Raw genomic sequence first — 22,420 nt, 5'->3', positions numbered from 1 at the left:
CACAAGTTGGAACGGAAATTGGATGACGGAATTAAATTTGCAGAAGTGCAAAGCCATGGCGTTAATCACACTTAAATCAAGTGACATTTACCAATTCATTAAAATCTTCAGGAAATAAAAATCTAGACAAAGGTTAAGATATACCTACCAGCCTTTTGTTTTGTTCGGCAATTTCACCCTTCAGTTGTGTCGTTGCATCTTGAACAGAGGTCTGAATGAATTAGAAAATGCAGTTATTTTCTCTAATTCTTGTCTTCTGCATTTTCCATTAAAACAAGAAATATATCACACGGTCACATTAAAGTTCAAATTGTATTAGAGCCAGATTAGATTTTGAATGTCCTTCCGGACCTTAAAATAGATGCTGATGGACGTCATAACCATTCAACTCAGAGTCATACAGCGTGGAAACATGTCCTTCCGCCCAACATACACACTGGCCAACATTAGTCCCACCTGGCTGCATTTGGCTCTAAATCTATCCTATCCATGTACCTGGCTAAATGTTTCATAAACGTTACAATAGTACCTGCCTTAACTACCTCCTCCAGAAGCTCGTTCCATACACCCACCCCCTTTGCGTGAAAAAGTCACCCCTCAAGTTCCTATTAACTTTCCCCCCCTCACTTTAAACCTGATGGATCAGGTACTCAATTCCCCAACTCTGGACCTGATCTATTCCTCTCATGATTTTGTACACCTCTAGAAGATCACCCCCTCATCCTCCTGCACCCCAAGGAATAGAGTCCTAGCCTACAAAACCTCTCTTTATAGCTCGGGCCCTTGAGTCTGAGCAACATCCTCGTAAATCTTCTCGGCATCCGTTCCAGCTTGACACCATCTTTTCTATAATATGGTGCCCAAAACTGAACACAATACTCTAAATCCGGCTTCACCAAATTCTTGTACAACTGCAACATGACCTCCCAAGCTCTATACTCAATGCTCTGACTGAAGGCCAATATGCCAAATATACCTCGCCTCTATTTAACGACGACTCATAAATCTCTGTGAGGGCTCCTGCAATTTCTTCTCTTGCTTCCCAAAGTGTTCTTGGATATATCTGATCAGGCCTGGGAGATATGTCCATCTTCATACACGTCAGGCAGGGCCTACTGCAACTGTGTGACCATAATAATAACTGCTCTCAAGACACTTCCAGTGACTACCTCAAGACCCCCGTGCTCCTGTCTTTCTCCACAAAAAAAACAGAGGAAAAATACTAATTGAGGACCTTGTCCATTTCCTGTAACTCCACACAGTTTTGATTACTGAGGTGTCCCACTCTCTCTCTGGTTACCCTTTTCCCTTTTATGAGTTTTGGATTAAAATCTCTTGGGATTATACTTAATGCTATCTGCCAGAGCTACCTCCTGTCCCCTTTTGGCACATCCGATTTCCTTTTTAGCTTAGTTCCCGAAACTCCTCCAGGGATACTTTTGATCCCAGCTGCCTATACCCGTCCCATGGCTCCTTCTTATTCTTATCCTTTCCCTCATCATCCAGGCTTCTCTCCTTGCCCTTCACTAACAAGGACATGCATGTCCTGAACTCTTGTCAGCACACTTTTAAAAACATTGCATTCCTGATGTTCCTTTTCCTACTCATCAAACACGTCCTCAGGTACATCAAACAACCTGCTCCAATCAACTCAAGTGAGTTCCTGTCTCATACCCTCAGTTGGCCTTGCCCCCAATTTAGCATCTTAACTCGTGAGCCAGCTCTATCCCTATCATGTTTCACACCTTTTGGCCTCTCTCCATTGGCTGCCTGTTCAGTATAGGATTCGTTTTAAATTTTTTTTATTTACTTTTAAATCCCTAAGTGGTCTTGCCCCGTCCTACCTATCTGAGCTTCTTCACTCTATTATTCGCCCTCCCGCTCTCTCAGGTCAGATGATCAGCTGCTCCTGATTGAGCCAAAGACTAAGCGGAAGCTCAGAGGGGACCGTGCCTTTGCTGTGTCGGCTCCGAGATTGTGGAATGAATTGCCTCTGCACGTTAAACAGGCCCCTTCTCTAGCTGTTTTTAAGTCACTCCTGAAGACATATCTATTCTCCGTGGCCTTTGTAGACCAGTGAGGTGTTGAATTATTTATTTACTTTATTTGCCTGGCTTTTGCTGCGTGGTTCGTACTCGTGTTTTATGTATTTTAATTTATTGTTTGGATTTTCGTATGTAATTTATGCGCCTCGTGTTAGTTGTATGTTCTGTTGTTCTGCCTGTTTTATGATGTCTTGCTTGTTTTCTTTTTTCTGTACAGCACTTTGGTCAGCTTTGGTTGTTTTTTAAGGTGCTTAACAAATAAAGTTATTATTATTATTATTATCAATAATTATCTTAAACATAGTAGACCAGTGGTTGCTGATCCCAAAAGGCTCATCTACAAACACTTCATTCACTTGCCCCTCCCAATTGCCCATGACTAAATCAATACAATACAATACCTTTTATTGTCATTTGAGCCTCAGTGAGGCTCAAACGAAATTCTGTTTCCACAGCCAAACAAACAAAGACAATTCCTAGAGATACACACAATTTAATTCACACAAACATCCATCCAGAAGGCAAAGTCTTTTCTCTCCCCTGTTCTCCATGTCTCTCCCAATGTCCAAGCCCCAGGCGGGCGCTGATAAGTCTCACAGCCATTTTAGGCCGTGCCGGGCGATTTACAGCCCCGCTCCTGGTCTAAAAGTCTCGAAGTTGGAGCCCCCGGCGGGTGCTAGAATGTCCCACAGCCATGAAGCCGTGCCAGGCGATGTACTACCCCATCCCGGGTCGTTCCAACCCCGCAACACGCGCTGGAAAAAGTTGCGTTGCGGGAGCTCCGGGAAGCGGTCTCTCCCCCGGACCCACGGGCTCCCGATGTCCCAGTCCACCGGACCTGCGGCTGCGTTGCTGGAGCCTCCGAGCCCCAGGAGTCGAGTCGCAGCAGCGAGTCACCACCGCTCCCCACGTTCCGAGGCCGGCCAGCCCACGATGGTGAGTAGTCCTCAGCTCCGCAGTCTCCCGAGCCCCCGGGTCGTTCAGGTTGGAGGCCGCTCCACGGTGCTAGGCCCCAACGACAACGGAGACCCGACAGGGAAAAGGCCGAGTCTCCCGGACAGGGTAGAGATTTTAAACGGATCCCCCCGCCCCCCACATATACACATTTAAAACCAGTATTAAAAAACACCAACACTACATTTAACTAGACAAAAAATTAAAAAAAAGACAGACAGGCTGTAGGGGCCGCTGCAACAGGTGAGTCGCGCCGCCAATGCACCTCTCACGTGTAGGGCACTCAACATATTGCCAGAGGATATTTTCTTGAACACATTTGCCAAATTCCACCCCAGCTAGACCTTTCGCACTATGAAATTCCCAATCAATGTTGGGAAAATTAAAATCCCCAACGACCTTATTAGACTTGCAGCTGCCTGCAATCTCCGGGTACATTTGCTCTTCTAATTCCCGTGGACTATTCGGGGGTCTGTATTACACCCCCAGCAAGGTGATCATCCCTTTCTTGTTCCTCAGCTCCACCCATATATCCTCACTAGGCAAACCGGCCATAATGTCACCCCTGACCACTGCTGTGGCATCCTCCTTAACCAATAACACACTGCCCCCTTATTTTACCTGTGTCTCCTGAAGCACCTGCACCCTGCAACAATGAGCTGCCAGTCCTGCCCCTCTTTGAGCCATGTTTGCGTAATGGCTATGTCCTAATCGCCCATGTCTATCCATGCCCCAAGTTCTTCTGCCTTACCCATCAGGCCTTACATTAAAATACATTCAATTTAAACCGACATTCCTTCCTCGCTCCCTGCCTTTCTCCTACCTACTCTGTCCTCAATACTTTCTCTCATTACCCTTCACACCAAATTCTAACCTCTCACCTGCATCTGCCCTGTATAAGATCCCACCCGTGTTGCACTAGCTAACCTGCCTGCCAGTATAGAATTATAGAATTTAGCTACTTCTGCCTGTTGGATAATCCAAACTGGCCACACTCTCCTACATAAAAATAGTAAATATATGCCAAAGTCACAAGTTGACAGTAAAGAGCTTTGTAATATTCTGCTACATTAATTAAAATTGTTAACAGGAGGAGAGCTACAACACAAGCATACTTAAGAAGATACAGAGTGCTGAAGTAACTCAGTGGGTCAGGCAGCATTACAGGAAAGGTGATGTTTCGGGTCGTCAGTCTGAAAAAGGGTACCAACCCAAAACGACCATGTTCTCCTGAGATGCTGCCTGTCCTGCTGAGCTACAGCATTCTGTGTCTTCTTTCGTAAACCAGCATCTGCAGTTCCTTTTTTTCCTACACAAGTGCACTTACTTGTTTGTGACGATAGTCCCAGTTTATCACTTGCTGCAACTCTCCAATGCTTGCAGACAGCACCTCAATCTTTTCCTGTTGGTCAGGTGGTATTGTTCTGGCAAAGCAAGTGTTTTCCAATAAAGTTATTTATATTACTTCATATGACTTGCACATCTTTAAAATATCAAAGTAATATATTTTAGTAATAGTACATCAGGATCTAGTCTATTCCATCATTACTTTTAGATGCTGCACTCCATCCTTCAACTGATAACTTGCGCCAACATTTATGGGGTTAAACAAAAGTATTCCATTACAACAGATAATCTGGGTTGTGTTTTGGATTAGTGTTTGATCCTGTGTAACAAGATGATTATAGGAGAGAGCCATATTAAATTTGTGAATTGAAATATTCACCAAGAAAATTAAAATGCATCAAAATGGTGCAGAATGCTACAAATGGAGATTAATGGAGAGCAATATTAAGGATACATTAAAAATATATCCCAGCATATTTCTTACTGAAGCTGCATTTCTTAAATGTGCAGCATCAGCAGTTGTTTTCCTCACGGTATCCTAGTCTAAGAAAAAGTTTCACCATTTTGATTTTTTCCAGTGCAGATGTCGACTTTGTAGTGCACAACACAAAGTGCTGGAGGAACTTCAAGCCTGAAGACGGGTCCCAACCAAAAAAAAACCATCTCTATTTTCCCTCCACAGATGCGGCTTGACCTTCCGAGTTCCTCCAGCACTTTGTCGTTTGCTCAAGATTCCAGCATCTACAGTTCCTTGTGTCTCCACCGTGTAGTGCAATTAATGCACGATGGTTCCCACAGATAGCTGATCCAACAAACAAAATCAATAGTATATTTTCTGTATCCAATGGGACCTGTGGCCGTGCAACGTAGCAACTAATATTAAGGGCCGGTCCCACTTGGGCGTCATTTGCGCGTCACGCAGATGACACGCAAAGATTCTTTACATCCCAAAATCCTGGGGCGCCTCGCCCAACTGCGTGTCACTGCTTACGTCACCAGGAACACGTAATGTCGCGTACATTACGCGCAAATGACGCACAAGTGGGCCCTTCAGGAGTTTTTTTTTTTTAAACTTACAGTGGGTATAATTAGAGAAATAAATTCTCCTCTCACAGCTTAATCTGCATTAGTGTTAACCTACCGAAGACTTTGAATTCTGTATTTCATTTCTTCATTTGATGTAAGCATCTGCTGCATCATCCCCAGATTCATTGCCTGTGGAGAATAATTACACTTGTTATATTTTTCTGCTAACATTATACTTTTGCTGTGCAGCTACTTTCCCTAAAAATATATTTTGCACTCCTCTACTATGAGAATAATCATAACCAGATCAGCCAAATAAAGATTGAATTTAAAATTCAGTTGGCTTGCATGCAGGGAAGACGTTAGAAAGAACCTGAAAGTCAAATCAATCAATTTATTTATTAGATAGAATCTATCTACAAACAAGACAGTCAGTGTTGCAGACAATACAAACAGGAAAATGTAAAGAATGGAGAATCCAACACCTATTAAATGCAAGCATTTAGAAAAACGCTTTAACTGTTGTTCTGATAAAAGGCAATGTATTATACATGGTGAAAAATGCTCAAAGGTATAAGGATAAAGGATCAGAAAACTGTAAAGATAACTTGCACTTTCAGTGTCTAGATAATGGAGCAACACAATCAGAAAAAATAGCATATAATCTCCGGAGACTAAGAAAAGCAGGACTCCCTACTGTTTAACTAAGGACCATCTACAGGGGCACCATAAAGAGTATATTGATTGACCTACGGCACCACTTCCTGGTTTGGGAGCTGCAAGGCTTATGAGCAAAACCAACTTAACAGCCAGTAGGATCATTGGTGCCACACTCCCTTTCCTGTTGGAGATCTATCAGAAGTGGAGCATCAGCAGAGTCATCTCCATTATTAAGGACCCCTATCATCCATCACACCACATCTTCTCCATTCTGCCATCAGGGAAGAGGTACAGGAGCATCAGCTGAAAAACCAGCAGGATGCTACACAGCTTCTTCCCACAGGCAATCAGACTGGTTAACGGACTGTGTCCCCTCCCCATATATCATACACCAACACATCTAACCTCGCCCCTACTTTGACAGCTAGGCACCTAATGTCTGTATGTCTGTATTTATTTCAATTATTAGGCCTATTTTAGATATGGTCATTTTAATTTTTAAAGCAATATGTATTTATTCTTTTATTAACTGCACTGGCGGGAACTGATTGCGAAACTATTTTTTGTTTCATCTGTGTATGCAAGTACTCAGTTAAAATGACATTAAAGTAAATACTGAATATAATCCAATTCATAAATGAATATTTTTGTAGGATGATGAAAGATGCTTTCACAATAACACTCCCTCAGGAATACCACAGGGGCAAATAAATCTCATTTCATTAAAAAAACCAATTTAGATATCTAATTCTAAGTCAATAAAATGAGTCCTTAACGTTTCATATAAGAGCAAAAATTTTATTTGTTGCAGGAATCTTGTTCTGTGGAACATAAGATTATACTTCATTTATAAATCAATACTCACAAAACTTTTTTGTTGGTTCAGATAGATATCCAGAGCTCTCCTTCTGAATTGGAAAAAGCTGATGATACCACTCAGGATCATAATGACACGTTTTGTTTCTATGTTCATTAAATTCGTACAACAGATGAGCAAGTAAGAAAGAGAAAGAAAAACAGTCAGCGCCAACCATATTTTGATGATGAATTCTTAAAATTGGATCATGTGAGCAAATATATTAAACAATAACAATAAGGATTGTTCATTTCCAGTGGTGCTCAAAAACATAATTATACTTAGCATTTCTCTAAAATATAATTCAATATAATCTCACTCAACTGTAATTATCAATAGGTTAGCTATCAAGTTACTCAATACAAAATTGTGAAAAATGGTCAATGCTACTTCTCCTACACCAATATATATGTGATAAGTACAATGTTTATAGATGAAGTGGAATATACTAATCTTCTGCTGGTTTCCAAAATTTACTTAGACTGCACTGGAGTTGTGTTAATAAGTTTGAAAAAGCTTGCTCAAGTTAAATTTTACATCAGATCTGGTTAAGCTGAAAATAGGTTGTCCTATAGTGCAAAATATACAAGTTGTAGGGCTATACTTCTACTAGATGTTTCCACTAGAGGGAGAGTCTAGGACTAGAGGTCATAGCCTCAGATTTAAAGGACGTTTTTTTAGGAAGACCATGAGAAATTAATTTAATCCGTGGGTGGTGGATCTGTGGAATTCTTTGTCACCAAGGCTGTAGAGGCCAAGTCAGTGGATATTTTTAAGGCAGAGATAGATAGATTCTTGATTAGTACAGGTGTCAGAAGTTATGGGGAGATGTCAGGGCAATGCAGTTACGAGGGAGAGATAGATCAGACATGATTGAATGGTGGAGTACACTTGATGTGCCGAATGGTCTAATTCGACTCCTATTACTTATAACCCATACTCTTCACGTTACAAGACCACATCACAATAGCACATAGTAGAAAACTGAAATGGGTGCATTTGTGCCAAAAATCATTCACAAGTAATATTCAAACTTTACTATAAATTGAGTTTGTTCTGTTGTGCAGCTGCTTAAAGAATTTGATTACCTGTCAACTCTCATGATTTATTATTGGCTACACTACACGTGGTTATACATGAGGAATGATATTAAACTGGACAAATGACTTTTAGGTGGATGCAAGTCAGTTCACTTAATTTACTGCTTTGGATAATTTCCCTATGCTTTTATGTCAAACATGTCATTCAATTTAGTAATGTGAATTATTGATTTAATACAGGCATTCAATGTCTGTGGAGGGTTTTAATTTAATCCCAAGCCCCGTGATTTGAGTCATAGAACTAAATCTCAAAGAAGTGCATATTATGCATGAAATTGCATGCTTTAATGGAAGTTGAATTAATTTAGAAACTTACTGGGATTCCAGAGGTCATTCATCGTAAAATTTGGGATTGCGCACATGGATATCAAATTATGCCTGAGTAAGACATTTAAAAACAAGTCAGTTTGTACAATGTTGGTTTCTTTCAAACAATACCACAAAAATCATTTAACAGTATCCTTTTTCAAGCAACACAAATTCCATCTAAATAATTCTAAAAAACAACGAAATCATGGTTATATCATTTAACATTCAAATATAATTTGGCCTTTTAATGTGTAATTAGTTCTTGTGAGTAGACTCTATTACTTCTGAAAGTTAGCTAGATTTCATATTAGATTAGTAATATGAATGTGTGAGAACACAATTAAAAACTCTTGCATCCCAATGATTGACTGCCAGGAAAGATATCTAAGCCGTCTAACACTAATAGGTGGCCCTTCTACCACTTTGCAATTAACATGGAACACAGAGCAGTACAGCATAAGAACGGGCCCTTCAGCCCAGTGTCTGTGACAAAGCCAAGACTAACTCTTACCTGCTTGCACGTAAACAATATCACTCCAAATCCACTTGCCTTACTAAAAGCCTCTTAACCTCAACCATCCATTCCACTTTCACCCCTACCCCCAGTAGCCTTTCCAGGCACCAAGCGCTATGTTAAAAAAAACTTGCCCCGCACATCTCTTTTAAACTCTCCCCCTCACCTCAAAGCTGTGCCCTCTAGTTTTTGATATTTCCACCTTGGAAAAAAACATTTTGACTGTGTAACCCATTTGTAAACGCAAGCTGAAAGGACAATATATGAATGCTTAGCCCTCACTGAGACCTTCATCATGAGCTCAGGGAAGGTATTAAGTGGCCATCCCTTACACTTTCTGACCATTTTCCACCACAAATCCCTGCTGACCACTGGGTTCTTCCAGCATTTTGTTTTTTTGCTCAAGGTTCAGTCTCTTGTGTCTTCTGTATTAGCACAACATGAATGGCATTTCCCTACCAATTAACACACAGTTCAGGACAGGGCGTGATAGCTTTGTTATTTAAATGTTTTACATATCCAGAGACTCACCCCTCAATCCTGCAACAAATGAGGTATATTTTGAGTGTCTAGGTTCTGAGAAGCCTTTAGACGATTCATGTCCCATACTTTGTCCCAGTTTGAACATTCAGAAGTGCCTTTTCAGTACTCACATTATCCATTTGTTGCTCTCAAAATATAGAAGCAAACATCACTGAAGAAGCTATTGAATTATATTGAATCACTTATCTTTGTTCTTAAGAGCATAAACATATAAACATAGAACATAGAAATTAGGTGCAGGAGGAGGCCATTCGGCCCTTCGAGCCTGCACCGCCATTCAATATGATCATGGCTGATCATCCAACTCAGTATCCCGTACCTGCCTTCTCTCCATACCCCTGATCCCCTTAGCCACAAGGGCCACATCTAACTCCCTCTTAAATATAGCCAATGAACTGTGTCCTCGACTACCCTCTGCGGCAGAGTTCCACAGATTCACCACTCTCTGTGTGAAAAAAGTTATTCTCGCCTCGGTTTTAAAGGATTTCCCCCTTATCCTTAAGCTATGACCCCTTGTCCTGGACTTCCCCAACATCGGGAACAATCTTCCTGCATCTAGCCTGTCCAACCCCTTAAGAATTTTGTAAGTTTCTATAAGATCCCCTCTCAATCTCCTAAATTCTAGAGAGTATAAACCAAGTCTATCCAGTCTTTCTTCATAAGACAGTCCTGACATCCCAGGGATCAGTCTGGTGAACCTTCTCTGCACTCCCTCTATGGCAATAATGTCCTTCCTCAGATTTGGAGGCCAAAACTGTACGCAATACTCAAGGTGTGGTCTCACCAAGACCCTGTACAACTGCAGTAGAACCTCCCTGCTCCTATACTCAAATCCTTTTGCAATGAAAGCTAACATACCATTCGCATAAAGACTTAATGTACTTTGTCTTTGGAGAGATTCTAGTGAGATGGTCTACAAAAGGTGGTGCAACAGTAGAGTTGCTACCTTACAGCGCTATAGACCTGGTTTCAATCCCGACTGCAGGTGGTCCGCAAAACGCGTGGGTTTTCTCATTCCATATTCCAAAGATGTACAGGTTTGGAGATTAATTGGCTTTAGGAAAATGTAAAATTTGATCTTAATGTGTTGGATAATGCTAGTGTACTGGAATTATTGGTCGGCCCAGACTCGGTGGGCCAAAGGGCCTGTTTCCACGCTCTATCTCTAAACTAAACGAAAAGCATGTCTGTTTGTCGAGACAAATAAAGTCCTTTCCTATCCATCACTTTTAGTCTCCAAGTGTTTTAGTTTACTGGTCACAACATGGCAAACCAGATATTTCAGGAGACACTCGTCTGAACAACTTGGATTCTCAGCTACCCAAAATGCCTTATTCTGTCGGACCACTTTGATACTTACATGCAAATATACAGGTTCAATGTTGCGATAGAATTTTCAAAAAGTTGTGGATATGGTACGTTTTCATCTCCAGGCAGCTATAGATAAACCAGATGCATTGATTTAGGTCCCTTGCATTCCATTTGAATAATTCATTTGAGAAGTTGGCTTATAGATGATATAAAACTAGAAATATTCTTCAAAGATTAAATGTCAAAGTGCAAGATTAATAAGGTAAAACATTATTTCATACAACCACTGCAGACGTTATTCTGCAAGAATCACTACTGGCTCTAAATTTTAACACAATCGACCCTAGTGGAATAATAACCGATGTTACATAGGTAAGTATAAAAGAAAAGAGATAAAAGTGAGTGTTTTATCTGCATTAAAGAGTAAGTTCACAAAGTCTAACTAACGTCAGGAAGATCAATGCTTATATATTACTCTATGGATAAACAAATGTACATTAAAGTGGGACTTAATATATTCATATCCATAATCAAGTACTTGTGTAGCAAGCACCAATTCTTGTACTACAGGTGCACAACCTTTTATCCGAAATTCCAAATAACGAAAAGCTCCGAATAGCGGACATTTTTTCGGTCCTTGAAGAAAGGTCCTTGTAGACGTTCACCGAGGGCGGCCCGCAGAGGTGACAGCGGAACCTCCGGTCGGTCTTCGAAGAAAGGGGAACTAAATCCCCATTCATAAAAGAGAAGGTGAGGGTATATTGCGCGGGAGGGTTAATAATTGACAATCTGCTGCTGCCTGCCCGCTGAGTTAAAAAGTTCCCACAGTAGACTGACGATACACAGTGTATCGCGAGTCTTGCGTGGGAACTTTTTAACTCAGCGGGCAGGCAGCAGCAGATTGTCGCTCCCTTCAGTTTCACCCCACCTACACCCCTCTGCTTTCCGGCCATGTGTGTGACCCCTTTCCCTCCCCAGAGACTCACAGCCAGCAGCAACTCTAGCCCAGCCCCGTTCCAACTCCAGAGGAACCCGAGTTGCGGATGAGGGGGCGCAGCTCGGGCTGTGGGCGAACTGCCACTTGTCGCTGTAGTGGCCCATCGGGGAGTGGGTTCCCAGTGTCCTGTCCAGGTCCTGACGTCTCCGGCAAGCACCCCCCTGGACAGGAGGAACTGAGACTGGGAACTGCCACTGTACCGCCCTTGCCCCCCCCTGGACGGTGCAATGGGCGGGGGGCGGGGAGCTGGAGAGGGGAGGGAGGCCGGGAAGCAGAGGGGTGTAGGGGGGTGAAACTGAAGGGAGTTAGTTAAAAAGTTCCCACGCAAGACTCACGATACACTGTGTATCGTGAGTCTACCGTGGGAACTTTTTAACTCAGCGGGCAGGCAGCAGCAGATTGTCAATTATTAACCCTCCCGCACAATATACCCTCACCTTCTCTTTTGGCCGGAGACGCCAGGGCCACCAGAAGCCGCTCCCCGATGGGCCGATACGGCAACAAGTGGCAGTTCGCCCACAGCCCGAGCTGCGCCTGCTCATCAGGACACCAACCCCCAGGCCTGCACTGCAAGCACGGAGATCCCAGATCAGCAATTGCAGCCCAGCCCCGCTCCAACTCCAGAGGGATACAGAGAAGCTGATGGTGTGCAAGTACGTCTTGTTCTCGGGGTGGCGCAGCTCGGGCTGTGGGCGAACTGCCACTTGTCGCCGTAGCGGCCCATCGGGGAGCGGATTCCTCTGGAGTTGGAGGGGGAGGGGGATATTGTGCTGTTTGATCGCCCCCTGCTATCCTAGGGACAGGTAGACACAGCGGCTTTTGAGAATGGTGGGCAATCACTTCCAAAGTTCTGCCCACACAGTCAGTACACCTCTCCTACACTTGTCTCCCGCACTAAGATCATCTCGCAGAGCATGATCCCAGCCTAACCCTCCCTATTCTCTCCTATTCTGCAAGAAAAAACTACATTGAAGACTCAAACTCGCGATCGAGTAACTGCCAGGATCGAGGCGCAAACTCGCGACCTTGCGGATATGAGCCGAGCACTCTACCACTGAGCCAGCCGTTAAAATCTACGCTAAAAATCTTCCATTCCGAAAGCCGAAAAATTCCGAATTACGAAAAGTGTCTGGTCCCAAGGCTTTCGGATAAAAGGTTGTGCACCTGTATTATCAATTTTCACTTATTACACTGATAATCAAGCCAATCATGCCAACGTGTAATGGATGGTACACAGAGTCAAGAACATAAATATATATTGTATGCATTATTCTTGCTAATGTTTACTCACCATGCAGAAACAATCTGGCCGTGCATCGAAAATATACTGCAGAGTTCTCATGTACAAGCACTGCACAACCTCTGGCTATTGAAACAAAAAAAAGTTTTTTTTTTTCCCCATTCATATTACATTGCAAGCAAGTTCAAATATGACATTTTCAAGCAAGCCAGTATTAGCATGATCTACTTTTACAAATAAGAATTCAAAATGTACATAAATGACAATTATTCATGAACCAGTACATGTAAAATTATTTTCTAGAATATTATCAAAATATACTTAGAATTATTTCCATTATGCATCTCAATTCATATTTTACAACCAAGAAACTCTCTTTGAAACAGCTGGACACCTATCTCAATATGAGTAGTACATAGTAAAATGTTCAAATATTCTAAGGTTGCATGAATGCTGTAAGAAACAGACTACTTTGTTCTCTAATCTCAGAGAGTTGAAAATGTATTCAAAAGTGTCAAGGGAACAGCACATCAAAACTAACAATGAAAATAATGAATGTAGGGTTTGAGCCATATTCTTTTCCAGCTCCATTTAAAAATATATGTTCCACTTCTTAATGCTCTTGCCCTCATAAATCAATGCATTCTTGGCTATGAGTGATTTTACAGAAGTTTAGAGAAATGTTATAAAATGCTTACCTTAGAAATGTCAGCTTTGGTAACGTTGCTAGCTTCTGGCCCACTTAATATGTGTTTGCGACAGTAATTTACAATATAATCCAATTTACAAATAGGAAAGGCAACTCTTTCCCCCTCCATTTCAGCTATAAAGTAGAGTGCATTTTAGAATTCACATTGGCATTGTTTAACATGTTAACCAAGTCACAATTATTAAAAGGGTCTCAACCCAAAACGTCATCTATTCCTTCTCTCCAGAGATGCTGCCTGTCCCGCTGAGTTACTCCAACATTTTGTGTCTGCTCACAATTATTAACTATATCTACCCCTTCTCTTATGTGCTCCCCCAACTTCGGTGCACAACCATTTCTCCCGCTATCCAGCTCCTCCCACCTATATCTCTCCCACTGGCTTTACATTTCTCTTCGCGTCTCTCCTTACTTGACACCTTTTGACTCCTTTACATCTCTAGCCTTCGTCACTTACCACACCCATCAAAACCCTCCTCACCTATCCCATGCCAGGCTTTCTCCTGACCCCACCACTTTTCCAACTTTCTGCCCCCCCTCCCCACTATAAAATCTGACGAATGGTTCCGAAATTGTCACCCATGTTGCCTGACCTGCCGAGTTACACCTGCATTTTGTGTTTTGTTCTCTATACCAGCTATGAGAGTTGGCAATGTTCAAAAAATATTTAATATCTTGTAATCTTTTGTCTACATGGAAATCGACATTAATCCACAACTTAATCTGATATGAAAAATTTAAAGTTAATATAAACGCTGAATATTACATAAAACCTCATCTTGTTGACTAAATTGATATGTGGGAAATAAATTAAGATCAGGGAAGCTAGCAGATAAACATCTAATGAGGTTCAATCTAGAAATTAAATGACAGATGCACTCTAATACCTTTGAGCATAAATTGCTTGCCATAAATTATGTCAAGTTGTATAATACCACTTATATCATCTGACTTATTAACTCTGAAAGATAATCGCATGCACAACTAATGACACAGTGACACCTCGATTCAAAATACTACTTATGGGAAATTTAACATTTTGTCCCAATTAAAAAAGGTGTAGTCTGCAACTAAATGCAAATATGCATTACATATAAATATTCATCAAAACAAAATATACATGTTTTGAATATGTTGCAAATTTGCTTCCCTGTCCAGATTTATCCATTTTTATCCAGTGGCATGCTAGATAAATTATTCATGCACCTGCACGGTAGAACAATGGGATAGATTAAAAGGAAAAGTTAACATGCTTACGTGGTTTAAAAGTCTTTTCAAATACTTCTTACTATAGAAAACAAAGTAATAAAATACACAATTAAAATCTTCAATTTTCAAAGCATTACATGTGTTATATTCAACTAATGGCCAAAATTACAGTCTTTGAATACCAGTGTAAAATTCAATTATTTGCCACTAATCCAAGTAGCAAGATTGTGACATGACTGAATGGCCCCAGTACGATGTGTTGGAAGGAACCGCAGATGCTGGTTTACACCAAAGATAGACACAAAATGGGGGTCAAGGTAGAAGCGTTCACGATCCCTGTCAAGTAATATCACCAAATTTACTTACGAATTCTACCAAACACTTTGAAGCCAAATCGAAAGCCGAAAGACAAATGATGTCCAGAAGCCTAACAAATGGCAGTAGCCCATCAGCCCGGAACAGGAAGAGAGGCCAACACCCGCCCCCAAGGCCGGCTTTGACCATCATATCTCTAAATGTTGAAGGACTCTCTGCAACTAAAGAAGAACTTGTTGCCCAACTCTGCAGAGAGCATCAGTGTGATATTCTCTGCCTCCAAGAAACTCACCGCGCACATCCCCGCCCTCCAGTGGAAGGCATGACCAACCTCATTGAAAGACCACATGAGAAACATGGAAGCGTCATGCTTGCAAAAAACTGGACAATCATCGAATCAACATCAAAGAGCGATGTAAACAACATTGAGGTCCTAACCGCTGAGCTCAGAGGAATTACCAACACCTCCGTCTACAAGCCACCTCCCACACCTTTCCTGATGCCAGAAATACCATCATCTGGGAAACCAAGGATAGTGATTGGAGACTTCAACAGCCACAGCTCACACTGGGGTTACGCTGGGAACAACGCTGATGGAGATGCAGTGGAAGCATGGGCCAAAACCAACCAGATCTACCTGATCCATGATGCCAAGCAACCAAAGTCCTTTAATAGCGGACGATGGAAAGCCGGCTACAACCCTGATATCGCGTTTGTCAGCCACAGCATCTCTGGATTGGGCAAGAAGCTGGTACTGAAGCCACTGCCAAAAACCCAACACCGCCCCATTGGCCTTACAGTCAATGCTGCAGTTACCCCAGCCACAGTTCCTTTCCAGAGAAGATTCAACTTTGGGAAAGCGAACTGGCCTGGTTTCCAAGAAGATCTTGAAGGGAAGATCGCCCACCTCCAGCAGACCCAAATACTATCAAATCTTCACCAAGTTAGTGCACCAGGCAGCCCAAGAGAACATCCCGAGAGGCTGCCGCACTCAATACATCCCCGGCCTTGACACTAAGCAGCGAACTATATGAGCAATACCAACAGCTCTACGAATCTGACCCCTTTGCTGAAAGCACCATGGAAGTAGGTGAGAGACTCATGACCTCCCTATCAGAATGCTGCCAGCAGAAATGGCAAACTCTACTGGAGACAACTGATATGGCAAAAAACAGCAAAAAGGCATGGAGCCTCATCTGAAAAATCAGCAATGACCCATCAACACATCAACAGTATACCACCACGGCCAACCAAGTTGCGTATCAGTTGCTGCTCAACGGGTAATCCACCACCAAACAGCCAAGACCAAAGGCAGACCGACTTCAGCACTCCCAAAACACCGGACTGACTGAGCCGTTCTCCCTTGAAGAGCTCAATATCAGCATCAAAGCCCTCAAGACTGGCAAAGCCATTGGCCTGGACAATATTTTCACAGAGGAGATCAAGCAATTTGGACCTCTGACACGGAAGTGGGTCCTTGAGCTGATGAACAATTGCATGCTGACAAGAAACATCCCAAAGATCTGGAGGAAAACCAAAATCATCGCTCTTCTAAATCCTGGTAAACATCCAGCATATGCAAAGAGCTTCCGCCCAATCTCCCTGCTATGCCACCCATACAAGCTGTTTGAGCGCCTGATCCTCAACAGGCTTGCCCCAGTCGCTGAACCAGCCATCATCCCTCAACAAGCTGGATTCCGACCTGGCAAATCCACAACAAGTCAACTTCTGAATCTCACACAGCACATTGAAGGGGTTCCAGAAAGGACTGGTGACAGGAGCCGTCTTTGTTGATCTGTCTGCCGCGTTTGACACTGTGAATCACCGCCTCCTCCTAAAAAAGATCTTGGAGAATACCAAAGACCTGGCACTCACGGACCTCATCAGAGCCCTCCTGAAAGATAGGCGCTTCCATGTTGTCCTTAACAACAAGCAAAGTCGCTGGTGACGACAATGGAATGGCTTGCCTCGAGGTAGTGTGCTGGCTCCACTACTATATAACATCTACACCAGTGACCAGCCAATGGACCAGAACACTGAGCGGTTCATCTACGCCGACGACCTCTGTGTAACATCCCAAGAGAGTACGTTTGAAGCTGTAGAAGCGAATCTCACCTCAGTCCTAGATGAGCAACACCTCTACTACGAGCGCAACCACCTACACGCAAACCCTGCGAAGACCCAAGCCTGCTCGTTCCGTCTCAGGAACCGGGAAGCAAACAGACCCCTTAACATCACATGGTCTGGAACACCTCTTGAGCACTGCACCAACCCTGTCTACCTCGGTGTAACACTGGATCGCACTCTCTCCTATAAGGAACACGTCAAAAACACCAAACTGAATGTTAACTCCCGAAATAACATCCTCCGGAAGCTGACCAACTCCAAATGGGGAGCCACAGCACACACATTAAGATCTACTGCTCTGGCCCCGTGCTACTCCTCTGCGGAGTATGCGTGTCCTGTTTGGGAGAGATCATCCCATGCCAAGAAACTAGACCCAGTGTTCAATAACACCTGACGCTCAATCACTGGCTGCTTAAAGCCCACCAACATAAACAACCTGCACCTCCTCGCTGGCATTGCCCCTGCCGATGTGAGACGGGAAGTCGCCAGCCGAGTAGAGATGACCAAGACCACGAGTGATGAACGCCACCTCCTCTACGGACGTGTACCCCCAGCCCAACGGCTGAAGTCCAGGAGAAGCTTTCTCAGCCATGTCCAGCCCCTAATAGCATCACGGGAAGAAACCAGACTCCAACTATGGACAAAAAGGCATGAGGACGACCCCCCCTCCTACTGACATGGGTATCCCTCCTTCTGAAGCCCTCCCTCCAGGCTCAGAAGCACCATGGGTCCAGTGGAAGACGCTCAACCGCCTGAGAACAGGAACAGGGCGATCAAAAGCTGCCAGTGGCGCTGGTGCCAGCAGCCTCCACCTACAGCCCGGTATCTTTTTGTTTTTTTGTTTATTTTGTTATGTTAAAAGTGTATTTTTTTGTGCAGCCCAAAGGTTTTTTTATGTGGGGGAAGAGGGCACGGACTGTGGGGATACCGGGACTTCATATAACTTCCAGGTGAGGACGCGAAGAAGATTATTTGAGTGGCGTAACTCCCCCCCCCCCCCACAGCGGGATAGCCTACCTGGATTGTTTCGGCGAGATCCTGCATTTTGAGCCCACTCCCAGATCCTTTTCAGCGGCGGGAGTCAATCACAGCGCTGGAACATCGCGGGGGGTGGCGATGCCTTACCGGGGGTCGCCGTCTGGAGCCCGGAGTGAACTGGAATCTTAAAAGCTGCCATTTCGACCAACACCAATGGGAGCTAAAGGAGCTGCGGTATTTTAATCGAGCTCCAATGCGGGCGGCGCTGACAACCGGTAAGTCATGGGGTCCTGCGAGACAGCCCAGCTCGGCCTGTGGAATGCACCAGCATGCGGACAGCCGGCAGTGATGAAGGCGGCTGGCATGTTGGAGGTCCATAACAGGAGGAGGAGGAGGATGCTCAAAGTCGGGAAGCTCGGCGCGTCAGCGTTCCACCAGCCCGGCGTGAGGGGAAATAGGTGAACATCGGGCCAAAACCCTTCCTCTGAGGCGACCCGCTAGGTGCTCGGAAGGCCCCGACTACCTTCCATTTTCCACGGAGGGGCAGGCTGGCCATATCTGACTATGGTGCCTTCCTCCAACTTGGGAAGCCATTCTTGCTATCGATGTTGTGCAGTGCAGGACCAGGTTTTCCCGTTTGTGCTTTTGTTAAATTTGATAATTCAATTTCAATTTTATTTTTTAATATGTTTTATTATTTATTTATTATTTATTTTTATTATTTTTCTTGTGATTTTTTTTAACGATACTGCTGTACGGGAAATTCATTTCGTTGTCTCAAAGTGAGGCAACGACAATAAAATTTGAATACAATACAAGAATACAATACAAGATGGCCAGATGGGGCTATGAAACTGGCCAAACCACCTGTGAATGTGGAGAAGAGGACCATACAATGCAGCACTGCTTTGTCTGCCCCCTACTACCCAACCAGTGCAGCCCAAAGGATCTTGCAGTGTTCAATAAAAACGCAAAGGACTGTATAAAGGAATGGGAAACTGTCATATAACCAACCAGCTTCAAAGGCACGAAAAGAAGAAGACACAAAATGCTGGAGTAACTCAGCGGGGCAGGCAGAATCTCTGGATAGAAGGAATGGGTGATGTTTCGGGTCGAGATCCTGCATTTTGAGCCCACTCCCATATCGTTTTCTAGTGAGTTTTGAGTCAATCACAGGGTTTTCAATGGGTCAGAGTCCCGGGCATGGGTGGCTGGAAGAATTACAGAGGAGCAAGACTTTGAATGGATTAAAAATTCAGAACTGGAATCTTAAAATTGAACCATTTCGACCAGACACCAATGGGAGCTAAAGAATGAGAGGTTAAACTATCTTTAATCAGACTTTACATTGCACTGGCCAGACACTGCGACCAGTAAGTGGCTATGAAAGGTTTAGAGGGAGACAGGTCAACCACTAATGGGCAAATGGGACTAATGCACCAGCATGCTGGTACAGCAGGCAGTGATGAAAGCAAATGGCATGTTGGCCTTCATAACAGGAGGAGTTGAGTATGGGAGCAAAGTGCTGGAGAAGCTCAGCGCGTGCAGCAGCATCCATGGAGCGAAGGAAATAGGCAACGTTTCGGGCCAAAACCCTTCCTCTGAGGCACCCGCTAAGTTTCTCCAGCACTTTTGTCTACCTTCCATTTTCCAGCATCTGCAGTTCCTTCTTAACCATATCTGAAGTATTGTGGCCAGTTCTGGTCTCCCAACTTGAGGAAGGACATTCTTGCTATCGAGGGAGTGCAGCGCAGGTTCACCAGGTTAATTCCCGGGATGGCAAGACTGTCATATGTTGGTAGAATGGAGCGGCTGGGCTTGTATACTCTGGAATTTAGAAGGATGCGAGGGCATCTTATTGAAACATTTTAGATTATTAAGGGTTTGGACACGCTAGATGCAGGAAACATGTTCCCAATGTTGGGGGAGTCCAGAATCAGGGGTTAAACTGTTTAGAACGGAGATGAGAAAAAACGTTTTCTCACAGAGGGTGGCGAGTCTGGAATTCTCTGCCTCAGAGGGTGCTCTAGATGCTTTCAAGAGAGAGCTAGATAGGGCTCTTAAAGATAGCGGAGTCAGGGGATATGGGGAGAAGGCAGGAACAGGGTACTGATTGGGGATAATCAGCCATGATCACATTGAATGGTGGTGCTGGCTCGAGGGGCCGAATGGCCTACTTGTCTAATAAAAATGGGACGTGTAAATAGTGCATCTAGAACGGTCTGTGCTGCATCTGCATGACTCTAGATGTATTGGCTCTTGGCCATGACGTCAGGCCGGCTGCTGACCAACTGAGCATGCGGGCGACCGGCTGCCGGCTCTCCATGGCAGCGGCGCCGGCTCTCGACCGGGCCGGCGGAGCATGCGCGGTAACACCGATCCCCGTTACCGGCGCCGTCCGAGCATGCGCACAAGGGCAGGGGTGCCGGCATCGGCTCTGCCAGCTGCGACACGTACCCCCCCCCGCCCGCGCCCGGCCCGGACCCGCCCCGCCGAGGTGAGAGGTGATTTAGTTCTTTAAAATCCATCCACAACGTCGGCGGATGCGGAGTGATTTTTATCACCGCGTCTGCACAATTCGAGGAGTAATAGGCAGATGCCTCAGACAAATAGGGCAACAAAGCGCTGGCGGCTTCTGCAAAAGGGGCGATAGGATGGGTTACTTGCCGCGGACACACGGTGTCCGGTTGCCTCGGGTGCTCCGGCCGCCCTCACACCCCCGCCCGCAGTGACCGGTACCTTCACCCGCCGCCCGCCGCCGCCGCGCTCTGACTCCACCATTCAACTTTGGCGCCTTCGACGTCAACTGCCAGACGCCGTGACCTCACCGGTGAGATCATCGCGCTCTTGCGTCGCTTGGACCACAACAAGGAAGTGCAGCCAAACAATGATCCATTCCATTCTTGGGCAGGAAGGGACTGCAGATGCTGGAGTAAGTACACCGAATGTCCACGAAATGCTGCAGTAACTCAGCGGGTCAGGCAGCATCTCTGGAGAAAAAGGAATCTATCCAGAGATGCTGCCTGCCCCGCTGAGTTACTCCAGCATTTTGTGTGTCTACCTTCGGTATAAACCAGCATCTGCACTTCTTTACTAATACATTACCTTATCACCGTTTGCATTCATCTCTCGTTTCACACCTTACCCTTCCATGTCTCTGGTCTCCCTCTCCTCTGACTCTCAGTCTGAAGAAGGGCCTCTATTCATCCATTCCTTATCTCCGAAAGATCCCATCGATGGCAGGGAGGTCAGTACCAGTGATCGACCAGGTAGTATCCACCATTCTTTGTAATCACCTTTGTTCCTCGGCGTTTGAGTTGCAGTAACATAACAGGCCTGGAAACAAAGTGGCAACACACAGACCCGAGTTCGACCCTGATCTCCAGTGCTGTCTGCAGAATTTGCTCATTCTCCTTGCAACCACGTGGGTTTCCTCCAGGCCCTCCAGGTTCAGTTCAGTTCAGTTTTTTATTTGTCATATGTAGGTTAACACAGAGTCAATGGTACAATGAAATGTGTTTGACAAGACAACGGGTCACCTCAGCAATAATATTACCAGAATAAAATTAAGATAAAAAAAGATAAGGTAAAAGTGACATTGGTAAAGGGTTTCGGCCCGAAACGTCCCCTATTTCTTTCGCTCCATAGATGCTGCTGCACCCGCTGAGTTTCTCCAGCATTTTTGTGTACCTTTGGTAAATAAAAGACAATAATAAATAAAATAATCAATATATATGATATGTTTATTAGTTCAGAAGCCTGATGTCATGGTGATAAAAATTGTTCTTAAGTCTGGTGGCACGTGCAGCCTGTATCGTCTGCAGTAACAAGGAGAACAGCCTGCGTGCTGGGTGGCTGTGGTCCTTGATGCTGTGTGCCTTCGGCACAGAGACTCTCGCAGCAGCGGCGCAACGCTTCTGACGCCTCCGACAGCTCGGGACTCTTGCACTGCTCCATGGCCGGAACTGCAGCTAGCGACTCGCCAGCCCCGCAAACACTCGTCAGCCCCGACTCCCCGCAACCGTATCCGCTAGCTGCTTCCATCCCTCCCTCAACCCCGGCTCTCCAACACCCGCGGACCATGCAGTTTATCTGAGTTTTGAAATTTTCGTTGATCGCAGAATTTCTCACCACAGAGCGTGAGAAATTTCTGATCAGCGTGAGGGCGTGACAGTTTATTCGA

At 44.4% G+C, this 22,420-nt stretch overlaps 1 protein-coding gene across 2 annotated transcripts in view; it reads right to left on the bottom strand.

Moving 5' to 3' along the window:
• nuf2 (UF2 component of NDC80 kinetochore complex) overlaps positions 1–21,064 on the bottom strand; it is a 35,368-nt gene extending 14,304 nt beyond the window's left edge. Inside the window, exons 1-10 of one of the 2 annotated variants that reach the window (XM_055642312.1) lie at positions 20,977–21,064; positions 14,866–14,896; positions 13,601–13,725; positions 12,954–13,028; positions 10,715–10,791; positions 8,305–8,366; positions 6,898–6,995; positions 5,488–5,561; positions 4,327–4,423; positions 149–211 (exon numbers count right to left, since the gene is read on the bottom strand). In XM_055642312.1, coding sequence (XP_055498287.1) covers positions 149–211; positions 4,327–4,423; positions 5,488–5,561; positions 6,898–6,995; positions 8,305–8,366; positions 10,715–10,791; positions 12,954–13,028; positions 13,601–13,720 — 666 coding nt within the window. In that variant the 5' untranslated portion in view covers positions 13,721–13,725; positions 14,866–14,896; positions 20,977–21,064. Of the gene's footprint in view, positions 1–148; positions 212–4,326; positions 4,424–5,487; positions 5,562–6,897; positions 6,996–8,304; positions 8,367–10,714; positions 10,792–12,953; positions 13,029–13,600; positions 13,726–14,865; positions 14,897–20,900 lie in introns of both variants that reach the window. The other variant, XM_055642311.1, reaches the window with a different exon arrangement.
• Between the last annotated feature and the right edge of the window lie 1,356 nt (positions 21,065–22,420).

This window comes from Leucoraja erinacea, chromosome 10, assembly GCF_028641065.1.
Source record: "Leucoraja erinacea ecotype New England chromosome 10, Leri_hhj_1, whole genome shotgun sequence".
NCBI lineage: Eukaryota > Metazoa > Chordata > Chondrichthyes > Rajiformes > Rajidae > Leucoraja > Leucoraja erinaceus.
This window is presented reverse-complemented; position numbering and strand designations above follow the sequence as displayed.